Here is a 14,722-nt window from a genome sequence, read left to right on the forward strand (position 1 = left end):
CATCCATGTCTTTGTTTGCAATTTTGGAGTACCCTAGCTTGAGTCAATCGAGCTCTACTTTTGCTACTTTGTGAATCTGGGCAGATTGTCAACTTGTTTGCAATTTTGCCGATGATGTTGTAGTTGATCCGTGCATGCCATGCTATTGTTCTTGCCATGTCTAGCTTGAATTTTGTGCCTTCTTGATGGGTGTATGCTTGTCTTTCCATGACTTGCACCGTAGTGAGTGCATCGAGCTCGTGAACTTGCCTACTTGATATCTGTTTCAGCATGTGCCAGTTTTCACTAAGTCTGAAAACTGATTATGTTTTTGCGATGTTCACGTGCTTGTTAGTATATTTTATGATCCCTTTTGGCTCAAGGTCACTAAGGGACTTTTGTTAAGATATTTGAGTAGCTCCATTCCATATTTTACTTTGCCATGTTCAGGTCCTGTAGCATGTAGTTTTGTTGCTCCGAAGAGTGCTACCTGATCTGAAATTCCAGACAAGTGTTAATTTCACTAAGTCTGAGATCTGTTTGTCATATGCATTTTTTCCATGCTTGTTTGAACCTGTTAATGGATGAATTGGTCGTAGCTCAGTACTAGACTTTTGTTAAGCATCTTGTATGCATCCCTGCCATGTATTTTGTTGTCATATTTGGGTGCTGTAGCATGTTCATCTCATTGCATTTAGATGCCTACTTGCTGTAAATCGCAGACCGGTGTCATTTTTGAATCGCTTGCCATTTTCAAACCGTAACTCCGTTTTCGGCGTTCTTTATATCGTTTTCAAGCGATTTCATCTCATCTTTCCAGTGGCACACTTGAATTTCCATGTTGAGGCCAGGTTCATGCATTCCTTGTCACATCTTGCATATGCATCCCGCATCGCATCCCGCATAGCATATCATCATTGCATCATATTGTTTGTCCTTGCACGTGGTTGATTGTGTCTTTGTTGCTTGTTTGTCTTGTTTGGGTAGAGCCGGGAGACGAGTTCGCTAACGAGGAGCCCGTTGATTTTGCTTTCGAGGATCCAGTCAACTCTGACAACTGTGCAGGCAAGATGATCATACCCTCGAAATCACTACTATCTTTGCTATGCTAGTTTTGCTCGCTCTTTTGCTATGCCATTGCTATGATGACTACCACTTGCTTTCAAGCCTCCCAAATTGCCATGTCAAACCTCTAACCCACCATGTCCTAGCAAACCCTTGATTGGCTATGTTACCGCTTTGCTCAGCCCCTCTTATAGCGTTGCTAGTTGCAGGTGAAGATTGAAGGTCGTTCCTTGTTGGAACATTTATTTACTTGTTGGGATATCATTATATTATCTTGTTATCTTAATGCATCTATATACTTGGTAAAGGGTGGAAGGCTCAGCCTCTCGCCTAGTGTTTTGTTCCACTCTTGCCGCCCTAGTTTCCGTCATATTGGTGTTATGTTCCCGGATTTTGCGTTCCTTACGCGGTTGGGTTATAATGGGAACCCCTGATAGTTCGCCTTGATTAAAGCTTTTCCAGCAATGCCCAACCTTGGTTTTACCATTTGCCACCTAGCCTCTTTTTCCCTTGGGTTTCCGGAGCCCGAGGGTCATCTTATTTAAACCCCCTGGGTCAGTGCTCCTTTGAGTGTTGGTCCAAATAGAGCCACTTGCAGCGCCACCTCGGGGCAACTTGAGGGTTGGTTTTAGTTGTACGTAGTGTTCATCTGAGTGTGCCCTGAGAAAGAGATATGTGCAGCTCCTATCGGGATTTGTCGGCACATTCGGGCGGTGTTGCTGGATTTGTTTTAACCTATCGAAGTGTCTTGAAGAACTGAGATACCGAGTCTGATCGGAACGTCTTGGGAGGAGGTCTATTCCTTCGTTGACCGTGAGAGCTTGTCATGGGCTAAGTTGGGACTCCCCTGCAGGGATTTGAACTTTCGAAAGTCGTGCCCGCGGTTATGGGCAGATGGGAATTTGTTAATGTCCGGTTGTAGATAACTTGAACCTTAATTTAATTAAAATGAATCAACTGAGTGTGTTACCGTGATGGCCTCTTCTCGGCGGAGTCCGGTAAGTGGACACGGTGTTGGAGTAATGTTTGCGCAGGTTGTTCTCTAGATTCTCGCTCGCGCTTTGCCTCCTCTTCTCGCTCTCTTTTGCGAATAAGTTAGCCACCATATTTTACTAGTCGCTTGCTGCAACTCCACATATTTACCTTGCCTTACCTATAAGCTTAAATAGCCTTGATCACGAGGGTGCGAGATTGCTGAGTCCCTGTGGCTCATAGATTACTATTACACCAGATGCAGGGCCTGATGGTTCCGCTCCAGGAGACGCGCTTGAGCTCAAGTGGGAGTTCGACGAAGACTCTCAACGTTACTATGTTTCCTTTCCTGATGATCAGTAGTGGTGCCCAGTTGGGGGTGAACGGGACCGTTGTCGCAAGTTGGGTTATCTTTTATTTTGGCGCCGTAGTCGGGTCATGAGTGTTTGGATGATGTAATGTTATTTATACACTTGATTGACGTCGCGAGTGTAAGCCAACTATGTTATCCTCCCTTTTATTATCTGATTACATGGGATGTTGTGAAGATTGCCTAACTTGCGACATATGCCTTCAATGCGATTATGCCTCTAAGTCGTGCCTCGACACGTGGGAGATATAGTCGCATCGAGGGTGTTACAACTTAGCCTTGTGCACGACCAAACAAGTTAGCGTATTTTGCAACCAACTCTTTGACTTCTCAAAACAAAATAATTAACTTTTACGGAAGTTAATTTTAAGATGTGACATTTGCTCAAAAGTTGAAAGCAAAAGTTGCATACTTCTAATCTTATCCAGGTCATGTTCCATAAAAACCCATAACATTGGCATATTGCAAAACTGAGAGCCCCCATCCACATGATGTGGCGCTACTAGTGCAATTTGGTCGACCTTTAGGCACGTTCGGTCAAAGTAGGCAACATGTCACGAACAATGTTAAATAACATTGGAGTTAGTGGGTCGCCCTGGTGTAATCCCTTTTTTGTCTCGAAGTAATGACCTATGTTATAGTTGACTTTGATAGCCACACAGACTCCGATAACAAAATTTTGGATCCACTCATACCATTTATCAAAGAAACCTTTCATTCTCAGGGTTCGTTGGAGAAAAGACAATTTGAGTTTATTGTATGCATTTCAAAGTCAATTTTGAATAAAACTTCCACTCATGTTCTTTCGGTTATATCGTGAATGCTCTCATGAAGGATAACTATTCCATCGAGTATATTTCTTGAATGAAAAACGTTTAGGATGGCCGAACAACATGGGCAGTAACCTACACAAGAGTTGCTACAACTGCTCACGGATACAACTACTCATGGATCCGGCTGGTGCAACTCCAAGTTTAGCATGGCTTACATGGTGAATGTGGAAGCAACAATCAAGGAAATAGATGCAGCGAGATAATTTCCAGGTCTGAATGGGACTAGGTGTCTAACAGTACCTTTTCTAACTGATGTTAGCCATGCTACTGAAATCATCAACAGAGCAAAACATGGATTTTGATAGATATCTAAAATGGACGTCTTTGTTTCCAAAGGGGTTATATTGCTTATGTATATGCTAGCTGGAATAGATGACGACAGTGCATTGCAGCTTTGCCAAAGGTATAGTCCCAAGGTTAGGCCAACAGAGTGGTGCATCACTTTTTGCAAACCCTATCCATTGTCATTGGCGGAAACACGTTGATGCTAGTTTTCTCCCTTTGGCTATAGTCCAAACTAATTCGGGACCCAAGGCAAAATAAAATAAATATTTTTATACCAAACTTCTATACTTATTTAATCACAGTTTATGTCATACTATAATTTAAGGAGTATAATTTTTATTATTTAGTTGGTATAATAACAACATAATTTAGTTGGTATAATTAACCCTTGTTCTTTATTATTATTTGTAGTGTCTATTACTCATGATTTTATTCAGGCTAAATTTAAATTAAGTGATGTAAAAAAATATTTTGTGACAATTTCATAAAGTATATAGTGCATACATACATATTTGTATGTATGCGCAAATGTTGTGTATATTTTAGTTTCATTAAATATCATGTTAGAGGTTTCTAAAAAATAATGCCTAACTAATATCATAATAGTGCTTTTTAGTGTATTATTAGATGGACGTATTTATAGACCCTTCTAGAGTATAATTGTACATTTGCAAATGTGTTGCAACTTGCAAGTTGGATTTCCTAATAAGTCCAACTTTCAATGTATCTGACCTCTCTTCATACTTTGGACCATCCGAGTCGAGGACGTTTCCTTTTTGAGAGGGGAAGGATGATGAGGACATCACAACCATCAATAAGGCTCCACTAATCACAGGTCCAATCACAAAAAGTCGCGCCAAACAAATACATGATCAGGTGAACGCTAACCTAAGTTTATACTGCACTGAGTCAAAAGCCTTCCGGATGTCCAACTTGAGAAGCAAGCAAGGGGTTTTGTTCCTATGGAGCCACCTCATGAGATTTCTGAGATACATGAATCTTTCATGGATGCTCCTTCTCTTGATAAAAACACTTTGCACATTGGAGACGAGGTTGTTCCTGAAAGGACCAAGGCGTCTAGCTAGCACCTTGGCGATGATCTTGGTAATCCTCAATCTCTTCCACCCCATCCGTCTTCGGTAGAAAAACAATGTTGGCCGAATTGAGCCAGTGAAGGTTCATCGTTTGGAGGCCACTAAACTGATGAATAACACATATGACATCCTCTTTGACAATGTGCCGGCATTTCTTGAAGAAGTTTCCCGTGAATCCAACCGTTCCTGGTGCCTTGTTACCAGGTATGAGGGCAATGGCGCTTTTTACCTCATCCTCCGATATGGCGGCATCAATGCTAAGATCAACCACCCTCAAATTGAGGTTTTCCCAGTTGAAATATCTTGGTTTGGGTTGACCTCTACCCAAGATGCCCGTGAAGTGGTCATGAATGATCTCCTCTTTGGTTTTACTACCAAACATGCCCGTGCATTGCAAGGGGAGATCAAACAATAACACATGTCTGTAATGTGATAAGCATTCTCATGACCCTTCACAAGTCCACACCCTCTGCTTTAACATCACAACCAATGGTCATTCGGCATGGACGATGGCCTTGAAAAACAACGAAAAACATGTCAAACAATGAATCGATTGAGGATAGGCTTTTTAAGAATGTCAATTTGGAATGATGTCAATTTGGAACATGAGATGTGGTCCCGAGTCAACTTAATTCAGCTTATTAGTTCATTCTGAGTTTTAAAGTAAAATTTTATGGAATAACATTATTAATAAATTTGGATATCATGTCATGAGCTAAATTTAATAAAAAATCAGAAATAAATAATATTATGAACAAGTTAAAAAGTAACAATAACATCAAGTAGATTAATCTCGAGTACAGTGGCAGCAAGCAAAACATGCTTGTTTGTGTTAGGCGAGATGGGGATAGATATCTAGTCAAGATCTCCTCCCCTTCCAATCACCGCCAGATGTCGCGACTCATGCGAACTCCAGACCCTAGCGCCCTTGCCCCCCGAATCCAACATTGCTCATTTTCAGTCCATGTCTTTTGTAGCCGACCATCAACTGCTTCACATTGGTGGGCGCTAGGATGTAACAGCGGCAACCAACCCATTGTACACAATGATGTGATACATATGTTTCTACATGTACATATATAGCACTAAGTCAGCTAGTAGTTTTTCCTTCAAAAGAACAAAAGCTGGCAAGTAGTTTTTTTTCTTTAAAAGGGAACAAAAGCTAGCTAGGAATTCTAAATGGGTAGAAATGAACATTCCCTATTGTACCAATAATAGATTTTGTGAGATCATTAAATTATCCTGTCTATTCAACTTTAAAAAATTGAAAAGGGGGAGCTCCCCGGCCTATGCATAGAACGATGCATACGGCCACCTTTATAAAAAGCAAATAAGTTCAACAATGTCTTGCAGTCTCGAAAAAATTAAATAAAAGCTCACAAAGAGCCAATGAAAACGGCCACAAAAGCCACAATTGGCTGGCACAAAAAGATAGGAAAACTAATTGCCTATCCTATTACATGACCGCCATCCAAACCGGTTGAATATATCCCGTGCTACCATCTCCCACCGGATAGATCCAGTAACCAAACGATCCCTGGCCTCCGTCGGAGTGAGTAGCGACCACATACAGATCAATGCAGTGGCCCGGAAGATAACCTGCAAAAAATGAATATTTGATGTTCTGTTGAAGACGAAATTATTTCTACAATTCCACAGAGCTCACAATAATGCACATACTCCTACGCGCATGTGGCTCGCTGTTTCAAACTCTATCCCGTTGAGCCACGCTCCAAATAACGAGCTGACGGAGTTGGGAGGATTAATGTTAAAAGCTATGTGCACCGTCCGCCATAGAACCTTTGCCAACGGGCAATCCAGAAAGAGGTGTTTGATAGTTTCATCCCGATCACAAAAGCTACACCTAGTAGGTCCTGTCTAGTTACGCTTTGCCAGATTGTCTTTAGTTAAGATGACTTGTTTATGTACAAACCACATAAACACTTTGATTTTCAACGGAACCTTGACTTTCCAGACATATCTAGAACTGGGAATGGAGCTAGAATTGATAACATCAAGATACATTGATTTAAGTGTAAACTCTCCAGTCCTAGTAAGCTTCCAGCGCAACTTATCGGGCTGTTGAGACAGCTGAACCTATATCAGTCTACTCACTAGATGGAGCCACGCTTCCCAACGATTGCCGACTAGCGTCCTTCTGAATTGAATATTAAGGGGGACGGACTGGAGTACTGTTGCAACGTAAGCCTCGCGTCGTTGAACAATACTATAAAGAGACGGGTATTGAAGCGCAAGGGGTGTCTCTCCTAGCCAAGTATCCTCCCAGAATCTCGTGCCCGCGCCATTTCCGACAATAAACTGTGTCCTATTGAAAAAGGTTGCTTTAGCTCTCATGAGCCATTTCCAAAAAGGCGAATCCAGCGGCTTCGCTATCACCTGTGACAATGTTTTGGATTGAAGATACTTAGTACGGAGAATCTGCGCCCATGTGGCCTCAGTCTCAACAGATAATTTATATAGCCACTTATTGAGAAGACATTTGTTCTTGACTTCAAAATTTTCAATCCCAAGACCTAAAAATGAGGGAGAATTTCACTTCCCCGGCCTCTGCACCAACTAGGGATGCATACGGTCATTTTAGTATGAGTACCAAGATAAACATGGTCCTCGGAATTTTTTAAATGAGTATCAAGATATTTTTCAATGAGTGGTTCCACCACACACCAAACTTGATCCTCAATAAATTGAGGAAAACTCGTGTGCATCACCTGTCAATTCTAGGAATTAAACTCGGGTCGTTAGGCTGCACAACCGCATGCCCAACCACTGAGCCAAGGCTCTCTATTCAACTTAAATGGGTAGGAAACATATATAATAGCCATTTTGAAAATACCCCATATAAGGAAAAGTATTTTTTAAATGATTAACATGCAAGATAATAGCATGTTAGATTCTACACATTTTTCTGAGCGATTTCCATATATAACATGTTAATTTTGTGTTAATGTTTGAAAGATATGAATATTTTAAAAAGTACTTGAATCTGCAAAAAAATAGAGAGTAGCTGGGCCGAATTACAACACTGTGCAACCCATCTACTAACGACCCTTGGGCGAGACAGTTCTCTCTTACGCCAACTGGAATTCAGAGAATAAAAGACAGGAAAATGGAGTAGCAGGAATCAAACTCAGGTCTCCTTAGTAGAAGAGAATGGCTCCGACCAGTCGGGTTATTGTTCACTTGTGATTTGTAAGGGCTTGATGTATATGAACTAAACGCGACATGCGCTGACTTAAGTAAAAAACGAATTCTTTTTTCCCCTTACGGGTGTCATGGGTGGATAATTTTTGTCAGCTTCAAGGGTAGTTTGATGACGTACGAACAGAAGCACTAATGATTTTATTATTAGGTTAAGATGATCTGTGGCGTTGTTCCTCTTCAGCCTGAGAATGTGGTTATTTATATGTCTCCCGTTGACTCTGAGGTGGAAGAATTTGGTATTGGCGTCATTCTTCTTAATGTTTTGCAATGCGAGTGCATATCTTCTTGCGCGCATGCTCAACCGCAGCAATGCTGATGACACGGCATGACGAGAGTCTTGAGAAATGTCCATGCGGAGGATGACGAGGAGGATGGCATGAAGATGCAACTTTGCCTTGGAGAAGATCCCCTTGCTCCATCTCCCAAGATTCCACTCCGTATGCTTCAGCTTATGGAATGGCCGCTGATAAGGCGCTGTGATCGCAAGGCTCCTCCTAGGCCTTTGAAACAACGTCAAAGAAGCGTGGGAGACACGACCAAAAGTTCTCGAATTTGAAGCATCTGTCCCTTGGGCCCTTTGTCATCAGCTTGGAGGAGAGGGCAATGATCCGATAACACTGAAGACAAAGCGAGAAGCACCTGGGATCCAAAATGCATGTCCCAATCAGTGTTGTAGAAGACCGGGTCAAGTTTGCACAAGGTGGGGTTAAGCCTGTCGTTGCTTCAAGTGAAGTGTCTCTTCTAAAGGTGAATCTCCTCTGAGGCAACTCGGGGGCAACCCTAGCACCGCCACCGCGGTTCCCCCTCCCTCTTCCTCCTCTCCGCCACTGCCAAAGGGCTCCCGACGCTCGGCGCGTGTCCCCGATGATGGTGGCGGCAGGGATCTGGCGCCTCCTCCTCGGATGGAGGGCCGCGATTCCCAGGGCGGCGGCCCCAGTCGATGGCGTGCGGCGCGGCCTGAGTGACGGGCGGCGCCGGCGGGTGCTGGTGGGTGGCCTCCCATGACTACATGGGCAGCGTGGAGGTCGCGGTCGAAGGCGCAGCGGCGACTCCTCGCAGTCCGCCGGGCACCTTAGTGAAGCATCAGTGTCGGCCCGATCTGCTCTGATCCATGCTGGCATTGGTCCCTGGCGACGGTGTCCATCGTCCCGTGGTGCCAGATGGCCGGATCTGGCGTTTGGGTGTGGTTCCGGGGGAACCCCCTGGCCGGCGCGGCGGCCCCCCAAAGTCGACGTCTCTGGCACCAATCCCCTCCTTGGAGGCTCTGGGGTGGACCCTCCCCCTTCCGCCTCCTCCCTGAGCTCCGGCGAAAACCGGTTCTCCCCTGGTCTGGGCGTCGACGACACCTCGGCGATGTGCACCTTCTTGAAGGCAGCGGTCGGGATTTGCTCTTGGTGGTGGAGCGGTCGGTGTCTTGGCTCCGAAGCATGGCGGCCTGGCTGTCCTGCTCTTCATGCTCGGTTTTGCCCTTGCGCTGCGAAGCATCTTTGGTCTTCGTCATGGTTGCGCGCCTTCGTCCGACAGCTCGTGCCCCATGCTCCGTACTGCCTCTACCGACTTTGTTTCTCGTCGGGTTGGCCTTCCATTGCTCGTGGGTCAGCGTTGTCTGCTTCTCCTTTGGCAGGTCGGTCACCTTGAGCTGGGCTATGTGTAGCCACTCTGGTCGCCGGTGCGGCACTCATTGAACCTGGGTGAAAGGGTAGTGGCCCTTTGCGACGGTGGAGACAACTCAAGTGTTGCCCAAGTTTGGCCGAGGATGTAGCCGGCGCTCAATGCTTGCACGGCGTGTCCCTCCTCCCGAGTACCTACTTGGCTAGTTGGTGTACGCGTAGTGCTGGTCGTCGGCAACGGTGCTCTGTTGTTGCCATTGTGCTGTTCTGCCTAGTACCTTGTATCTTCTTTTCGCTTTGCTTTGCATTCATCCCCTTTGTAATGTGGTGCCTTTATAATCCTGGCCGGTTGATGGCTTTGTTAATTCAAAGTCGGGCTAGGTTTGAGCTCTCTTCAGGCTCGGCCAGCGCCTTTTCTCTAAAAAAATCTCTTTGAGTTCGCAGGAGTAAGGGTAGCCCAGAAGCGGTTGATGCGGGTGCGGTTAACAACTTCGTTTGTTCTTATCGCGAGCTCAGTAAATTTGGTTGAAGTCATCCATGGCGATCCATTTAGTTCACTAGGAGGCTTTTGCGCGATCAACTCGTTGAAGAAGTCGTCCTTCCTGTTGGCGGCCGTGGGTCCGTAGACACTAAGTGATCTTGAAGGACGAATCAGAAAGAAGCACATGGCCCGTCGCTGAAAGATAGAATTCGGAAGCGTGGATGTCTTCTTTTTTTTTTGCGGGTAGGAAGCGTGGATGTCAGATACACGGACAACCCCATCAACCCTTCCTCATGGAGTTGCCGCCACATTGCTACCCGAAACCATCATCTCGGCTTACAACAAAGATCCCGGAGCCGCTACCCCGACGTACGCCACCCATGACGGTGGGAGAACTCCACACAACAGCCAAAAGATGAACCTCCAAAGCGACGCCTCCAAGGAGGTTACGATGTAGGCGCCGCCGCCGCCCACTCCAGAAAGCTGGAGTAGCAGACGCACTAGTACAAATAGTTATCAACTACAGAAATATGAAAAGAAAATGGCAACTATTCATAGCAACAAATGGCATATAGACCCACATAGCCTATACGAGTACTACTTTGTGTACAGTTCAGAAAATCTTAGCATGCATCTAAATAACTTGTGATGTTGATTTCATCTTCACCTATGGTGCGTTCGACCATATAGATTCCATTTCCCTGAGAAAATCATATTCAGATTTCTCAGGTAGGTCAGCCTACCTGAACTCAGCACGAGAATACAACTTTTCCTCATCTTTGCTTTGCAACACCAAGGGCTTCCCCTAAGTTTCGTCCGTGTCTCACTATCCTCTACCCCGTCTTGGACCTCTGATTCACATACAGTTCTCGGTTCTGCAAATTGCAGTTAACTAGTTCTGACATAAATGAATGATGTACTTACGGAGTCCTTTATAATTAATGAGTGTTTTACTGCCATGTTACCGATGCTGATCTTGGTTATCACTTGTCAGGCGGCTAGTACTGGTAAGGCCATTGCTCATCTTCGGGCTGAGTAGTTGAAGTTCCCTGTGCCATATAGTAGAAACAGTTATAAAGATGTGCACCTAAACTGAAGACAAGTGCCACAACGTTGAAATGGATTGAAAGATCATGCGTTCAGTGGCGATAGAAATATCGCAATACAAAGACTTTGCAAATATTGTACCCTTCGAACGATACACATGTGTACTTATTAGTACCTACCAACAAATGCAAGTTCCATATCAGAACATGATTAGTCGTCCTAAAATAAATGACATGATTAAGGTTAAGTACAGTGGTTCTGCGGTTTTAAAATAAAATGAATATTTGTTCTGTTAACTCTTTCCACACTTGAAAGCTTCAACTGGACAGTTTTGGACAGTTTCAGAGAAATATGAGCAAACAAGCAAAGTAACTATATGGTGTGTACAATGGTTGCGTTGTCAACAAGACAATCCACTAATCCCGCACATAATTAATCAGAATAACAAAATATATTCTTATTCCCCTTCCCAGGACAGAATAAAATTACAATTATCAATATTATCTAGAAGGGGTTAATTGGGGAGTGAAGCAACAATATAAATAAAAAGCCCATGCTCATATTGTTGTGGCAATGAATACTAACTTTTTTGTTTATAAATAAAATGGGATGTTGGTACTTTGGACATTGTGATACAATTTCTCTTCCTTCCTCTCGACATCCTGATATAAAAGTATCTACAAGGTTCATACGCAAACAATCGAGCAAATGTCGCTTTCAAAATTTCACAAGACCTTTGATCAGAAAACTAACTTCTTTTGTACTTGCTGATTTGCAGGCCATTATTAGTCCTTCCAAGCCAGCAGGCCTGTGGTCAAATTTCTGCTGCAGCTGGTCCTGCCCCTCCTTTCCCTTTTTCATCTTGAAACGAAATGACAGAATTATACTTTATAAAGATAAAGATAAGGCAATTTTTTTTAAAGGAGGACATCTGTCGGCCTCTGCATTATTGAGATGCACACAACCATATTTATTTATCGACAAGCATGGCAATAAGAACGATAAAGAGAAATATTACATCATTTCATTTAAACTACACAAAAGTGGCATCGCTACGTACTGCATAATTTACTGTTTAGATTTACAACAGTTTATACTGCATCATTTACTGTTTACTACTAAAGAATCAGGGTTCTTTGATAAGTAAGGCTATGTTTGGGTACTTAGGAATTAATCAGCTAGCGCATGAATTAACCAGCAAATGTCTACTTTGCATAAACCTTAAGGGGTGAAAACATATACCTTTCTCTATAATTAACTGCTCAATTAATTATCAGGATTTGAGTATAGCTACCTAGGTAAGTTACCTCATCACCTTGCTTCAGCAATTGCTGCTGCTGTCGCTGCATCTGGATGGCAGCCGCAGCGGCAACCGCATGATCAGTGAGCCCAATCTTCATTGACTTTGGCATCTTTACCTCCATATTGCCGTTAGTTGAAGGCTCACGCAATACTGTCGATGTTGTGGCAGCGGCAGTCTGCCGTGGCTGTGTCTGATAGAAGACCTTTGATACAATCAACTCCCCTTCCTTCTCGTCCTCTAGGTCGCCGAGGTGGTACTGGTGCATCACCCAATTAGTCTTCTCTGCCTTTCGTGTCTTGCCGAAGTTGATGTACAAGACTAGGATCTTCTTGCACCCCTTGTGCTGTCCGCCCACCATCAGCGGCCGTGTCTTGCCAGTCTTGTGCCACCGCGTCTCGGCACCATTTTTACTGTTGGATAACTCAGTCTCTGCGTGGATCTTTCTCCTCTTCCTCGTGCCTGTGGTGTAGGCCTTTGATGGTCTGTGGAAAAAGTGTTTGCTCTGGCCATTTCTGGTCACACCTGGTGATCAAGTACACATAGTTTGTTTCGATAAAGAAATATACAAGGGTTTAGGTGATCATAATTCAAGTTATAGGAGAATAGGTAGTACAGTAGTTATTGATTCAACCAAAACCTGAATGGATCTCTTTTTGTACGTACTGTATGGCTATGGATCTCGATTCTCACCTGGGAGTTTCTCTGGATGGGTGTAGCAAATGCCATCTTCTCCCTCAATGGTGGGTATGAAGTCATCGATGAGGGAGTGAGCTCTCTTCATCACCTTGGACTCAAGGTGCTCAATCAGCTCCTGGTCCGTCGGATCGAATTTGACACCGGCAGGAAACCCAACCATGTCCTTCTTGCGATAGCGGCAACATGACATTCACCCCAGAAACAAACATCCCATGAGAGATTGAATTTAATTTATTTGTGCACACATGCACTCAAGGGCTGAACAAGATAAGCTGTACTTAATTAATATATATGTACCGGCTTGTGGTGGAGCTCATGGCCGCAGTTGGCGCAGTGCTGGGAAGCAAAGAACCCCTGCTCCTGGAGCTTAGCGTCGATCATGTACTTGGAGTACCCTGGGTGACCCTTGTCCATGAGTTGCTATACATGGATGATACGCTAATTGATATCAGTAAAGAATTAATCTCAATTCAATAAACATGCATCAGAACTTGAGAAGTAACAAATAGAAGGCCCAAGACAGGAGGAGATCAAGCAACCTAAAGAGAGATCAGCTCAGATAAAGCCAACAGAAGTACGTGAAGATAACAACAATTCAAAGGCAGGTATTTTGCACCAATTAATTAGTTATTTGGTATTACAGGAGATGGACCGTACTTCAACTCAAGTCCCCATCGCTGAAAGGATTGTCATAATAATTCTATATATTTAGTTCTTTTTAATCTTCTGAATATTGGCTGAGCGTCCAGAAATTGAACACTGAAGTACAATACTTTCATGAACTGCTGCCCCTGCTCGCCCATAAATCCACAACTAATACAAAATTCCAACTAAATTAACCCCTGGATGGTAGGAACTGTATGCACCTGAGCCAGATAAAAATCTGAGCTGATCTAATAAAAATCAAATCCAGCGAGCAGGAAAGATATTTCTCCTTCACCTAAGGTCCAAGGGCAACTATTCTTGATGGCATTTGCAGCAAATTGAACTTTCCCAAATTATTTTTCTCTGGGGAATTTTCGGGTGAATCAAAAGACAAACCATCCGTTAGCACCGCACTACCAAAATCGAAACTATATCGAAAGGCCAAGGCTATGTTCGTTGTAATTAACAAGCTCGACGGAAGTAATGGCGCACGGCCATGAGATCTGCCGCGAATCAATCTCAGCAAGCGAACGGAAAATAGAAGAGGCGGCTGGGCGAACTGCGGAGTGAGAGGAGCTCACATGGAGGGTGAAGAGCCGATTTTCGGAGGCGCCTTGCGGCCTGCGCTGCTCCGCAGGAAGCCGCCGGTGGATCGATCCAGGCAGCCGACGGGGTGGGAGAGAGACGAAGCGGGGGAGCAGCCGAGGAGAGGAAGAGCAGCAGATCGAGATGATGGATATCAGAGCGGGGAACTGCTCTTCCTTGCAACGCAAGGCAGCACAGGCTGGTTGGAGACTTGGCGTGCTGGGGCGGAGCGTCCACGAGGAGGAACGGGGTAGACTGGGAAACCAGGTGGGAACTGGGAATGGGAAGCCCATTTTCTTTTTCTTTTTCTTTTTCTATTTTTCTTTAACAGAAGGGAAGGGCGCTGTTGTGTTTTAGTACTCCCTCCTTTCCTTTTTTTAGTCTGCATATAAATTTTCTCTGATGTTAAGCTTTTAATTTTTTTACCAACTTTACATGAAAAAAATATCAGCGTTTAAAATACGAAATGAATATCATTAGATGCACCAAAAATTAATTTCCATGCTATATAACTTTAATATCATAGATGTCGATA

General features: G+C 44.0%; 1 protein-coding gene across 8 annotated transcripts; it reads right to left on the reverse strand.

The window, feature by feature from the left end:
- Nucleotides 1-10,546: 10,546 nt before the first annotated feature.
- LOC123058834 (NAC domain-containing protein 75) lies at nucleotides 10,547-14,406 on the reverse strand. Of its 8 annotated transcripts, none has more exons than XM_044481511.1 (7): nucleotides 14,184-14,406; nucleotides 13,255-13,377; nucleotides 12,952-13,123; nucleotides 12,266-12,783; nucleotides 11,712-11,810; nucleotides 10,877-10,960; nucleotides 10,547-10,786 (listed from the first exon to the last, which is right to left on the reverse strand). In XM_044481511.1, the coding sequence occupies exons 2-6, from the start codon at nucleotides 13,369-13,371 to the stop codon at nucleotides 10,910-10,912; spliced, it is 957 nt and encodes a 318-aa protein (XP_044337446.1). In that variant the 5' UTR covers nucleotides 13,372-13,377; nucleotides 14,184-14,406; the 3' UTR covers nucleotides 10,547-10,786; nucleotides 10,877-10,909. The 8 variants fall into 8 exon arrangements, with proteins under 8 accessions (XP_044337446.1, XP_044337442.1, XP_044337444.1 ...); XM_044481507.1 differs by having other exon boundaries at nucleotides 11,712-11,819; XM_044481509.1 differs by having other exon boundaries at nucleotides 10,547-10,960; nucleotides 11,712-11,819; nucleotides 12,952-13,120.
- Nucleotides 14,407-14,722: the final 316 nt, after the last annotated feature.

The sequence above is a fragment of the Triticum aestivum genome, chromosome 3A (assembly GCF_018294505.1).
Source record: "Triticum aestivum cultivar Chinese Spring chromosome 3A, IWGSC CS RefSeq v2.1, whole genome shotgun sequence".
Lineage (NCBI taxonomy): Eukaryota > Viridiplantae > Streptophyta > Magnoliopsida > Poales > Poaceae > Triticum > Triticum aestivum.

Excerpts from the sequence above, each read along its gene's own strand:
- LOC123058834 (XM_044481507.1), bottom strand. The coding sequence starts at position 13,371 with ATGGACAAGGGTCACCCAGGGTACTCCAAGTACATGATCGACGCTAAG. Across the intron at positions 13,124-13,254 it reads ATGAGCTCCACCACAAGCCG|AAGGACATGGTTGGGTTTCC; the intron begins GTACATATATAT and ends CGCTATCGCAAG. Across the intron at positions 12,784-12,951 it reads CCATCCAGAGAAACTCCCAG|GTGTGACCAGAAATGGCCAG; the intron begins GTGAGAATCGAG and ends CTTGATCACCAG.